Source organism: Silene latifolia, chromosome Y, assembly GCF_048544455.1.
Source record: "Silene latifolia isolate original U9 population chromosome Y, ASM4854445v1, whole genome shotgun sequence".
Classification (NCBI taxonomy): domain Eukaryota; kingdom Viridiplantae; phylum Streptophyta; class Magnoliopsida; order Caryophyllales; family Caryophyllaceae; genus Silene; species Silene latifolia.
Genome location: NC_133538.1, coordinates 358347505 through 358349959, shown reverse-complemented (window position 1 = coordinate 358349959; position 2455 = coordinate 358347505). Strand labels below are relative to the sequence as shown.

General features: G+C 43.0%; 1 protein-coding gene across 1 annotated transcript; it reads right to left on the bottom strand.

The window, feature by feature from the left end:
* Window positions 1-1804: 1804 nt before the first annotated feature.
* Window positions 1805-2191, bottom strand: LOC141631692 (uncharacterized). Its single transcript, XM_074444330.1, has one exon. The coding sequence runs from the start codon at window positions 2189-2191 to the stop codon at window positions 1805-1807; it is 387 nt and encodes a 128-aa protein (XP_074300431.1).
* Between the last annotated feature and the right edge of the window lie 264 nt (window positions 2192-2455).

The window sequence follows — 2455 nt, the reverse complement described above, 5'->3', positions numbered from 1 at the left end:
ATCATACCAATCTACCTTTTCCCAATCTAAACCACTAGGGAAAAACCCTAAAAGACAAACATAACCAACTGACAAAGCACTAGTGACTTACCGACGAAACTGATATGGAAGAGACGAAATAAAGACTCACGAACGATCAATTTGCCTGGAGAGTTATTAGGGTGATTAGATAAGTAAAGAACGTAGTTTAGGTTTTGATAAAATGAATAGTAACTGTTAAACGAAGTTTATATAATCTCTAATCACCTTAAATCAAACCGCGGAAATTAATCTCGTCCGACCGGCTACTCGTTCGGGGAGGGGGGGGGGGGGGGTACTCGGCGAGTACGCCTTACTCGAGCGAGTATCTCACTACTCGGCCGAGTGTTCCTGGACAGTAACCTGACCAGAAACACACGACACCCTACTCAGCCGAGTTAGCCCTATTCGACCGAGTAAACTGGACTTAGAAAACCGTGATATTACAGTCTTCCCTCCTTAAACCTAACTTCGTTCCTGATGTTCATACCATACCCAAAACAAAACAACACTAACTACCCAAAGACAACTACTCAAAGGGACTACCAACACCAACTATAAACAACAAAACTACTCATCCCAAGCTCGAAGATACTAACAACACAACCATCTTGACCTTAAACTAACTCAAAACATGCATATGACCATCTCTTACCCCCTTAAAAGACAACGGTTACGTCCCCGTAACCAAACATACCTGATAAAAAAGGTAAGGAAAGCGCTCTCTCATAGACTCCTCCGGTTCCCATGTGGCCTCTTCGACACTGTGATTAGACCAAAGTACCGTAAATAAGACGGTTTCACCATTCCTTATCTTGCGTACCTTACGATCTAAGATGTCCTTAGGAACCTCTTCATAAGTTAGAGCCTCATCGAACACGATGTTCTCAACCTCTAGTAAATTTGACAGATCACTCACATACTTCCGGAGTTGTGATACATTAAACACGTTGTGGACCCGATGAAGCGATGGTGGTAGAGCTAGCCGATAGGCTACTTCACCTACCCAGTCTAGAATCTCATATAAGGGCCGATAAACTTCTGGCTCAACTTTCCTCTCTTGCCAAATCTCATCACGCCTCGCATAGGTGAAACTTTCAAGAGGACCTACCGCAAACTCAATGTCCCTGTAGTGCAAATACGCGTAACTCTTTTGTCGATCCTGAGCTGGTTTCATCTTCTGGCGAATCAAGTGAACTTGCTCAATCATGTTCTGCACCATCTTTGTCCCCTAAACCACAGCCTCAGCATTGTCATCCTATCACACCGGTCTCCTGCACTTCCTGCCATACAAAGCCTCAAAAGGTGTCATCCCAATACTAGTGTGATAGGTGTTGTTGTATGAAAACTCTATCAAATCCAGCCTATCCTCCCAACTTCCACCAAATTCCATGGCAGAATGAAATGCTGTACTCATCTTTAAGGTTTTTATAGTTCTCTCAGTTTGACCATCTATCGCAGGATGAAATGCTGTACTCATCTTTAAGGTAGTTCCTATCAACTCTTGCTAAAACCGTGATATGAACCTCGCATCTCGATCTGACCCTATATCCTTTGGTACTCTATGTAACCGAACCACATGCTTCCCGTACCCCAAAGCTACCTGCATCTTACTCTAAGTATCTTTCATTGGGAAAAAGTGAGCTGACTTTGTTAAACGGTCGACGATAACCTAAATCAAATTGTTACCTTACTGAGTCCTTGGTAACCCCACAATGAAGTCCATAGAGATCGACTCCCATATCCACTCCGGTACCTCAAGTGACTGAATCTTACCTTGCGGTCTCTATTGTTGACCCTTTACTCTTTGACAAGTTAGACACTTAGTCACAAACCCAGCCACCTCTTTCTTTATATTAGGCCACCAGAACGTCTTCTTTAAGACATTGTAGAGTTTGTCACCACTCGGATGTATTGAATAAGGAGTGCAATGAGCCTCCGTCATGATCAACTTCTTCAAGTCGACGTCACTAGGTACACACCATCTCCCATCAAAACAAACACTCCCATCCGTATGGATAGAAAACCTCGAAGTTGTGCCACTCTCTACCCTTGATTTCCACTCTTGAATATTGGGATCAAGTTCCCGTTTCTTATTTATGTCATCATACAGATCGGGCTCGATAGTCAAGTCACCGATGGCATCACCCTTTCGAATTATATGAATCCCCATCTTAGACATTTCATCCCTCAGTTTCATCAAAGACATAGCAGTGCACAACAAATGTACACTCTTCCTACTCAAGGCATCCGCCACCACATTAGCTTTACCCTCATGATAGATGATTTCCATGTTGAAGTCTCCAACGAACTTCATCCATCGCCTCTATTGCATGTTCAAGTCTTTCTGTGTGTAGATATATTTCAAGCTCTTATGATTCGAAAACACCTTAAAGGTCACCTCTATAGAGATAGTGCCTCCAAATCTTTAGAGCAA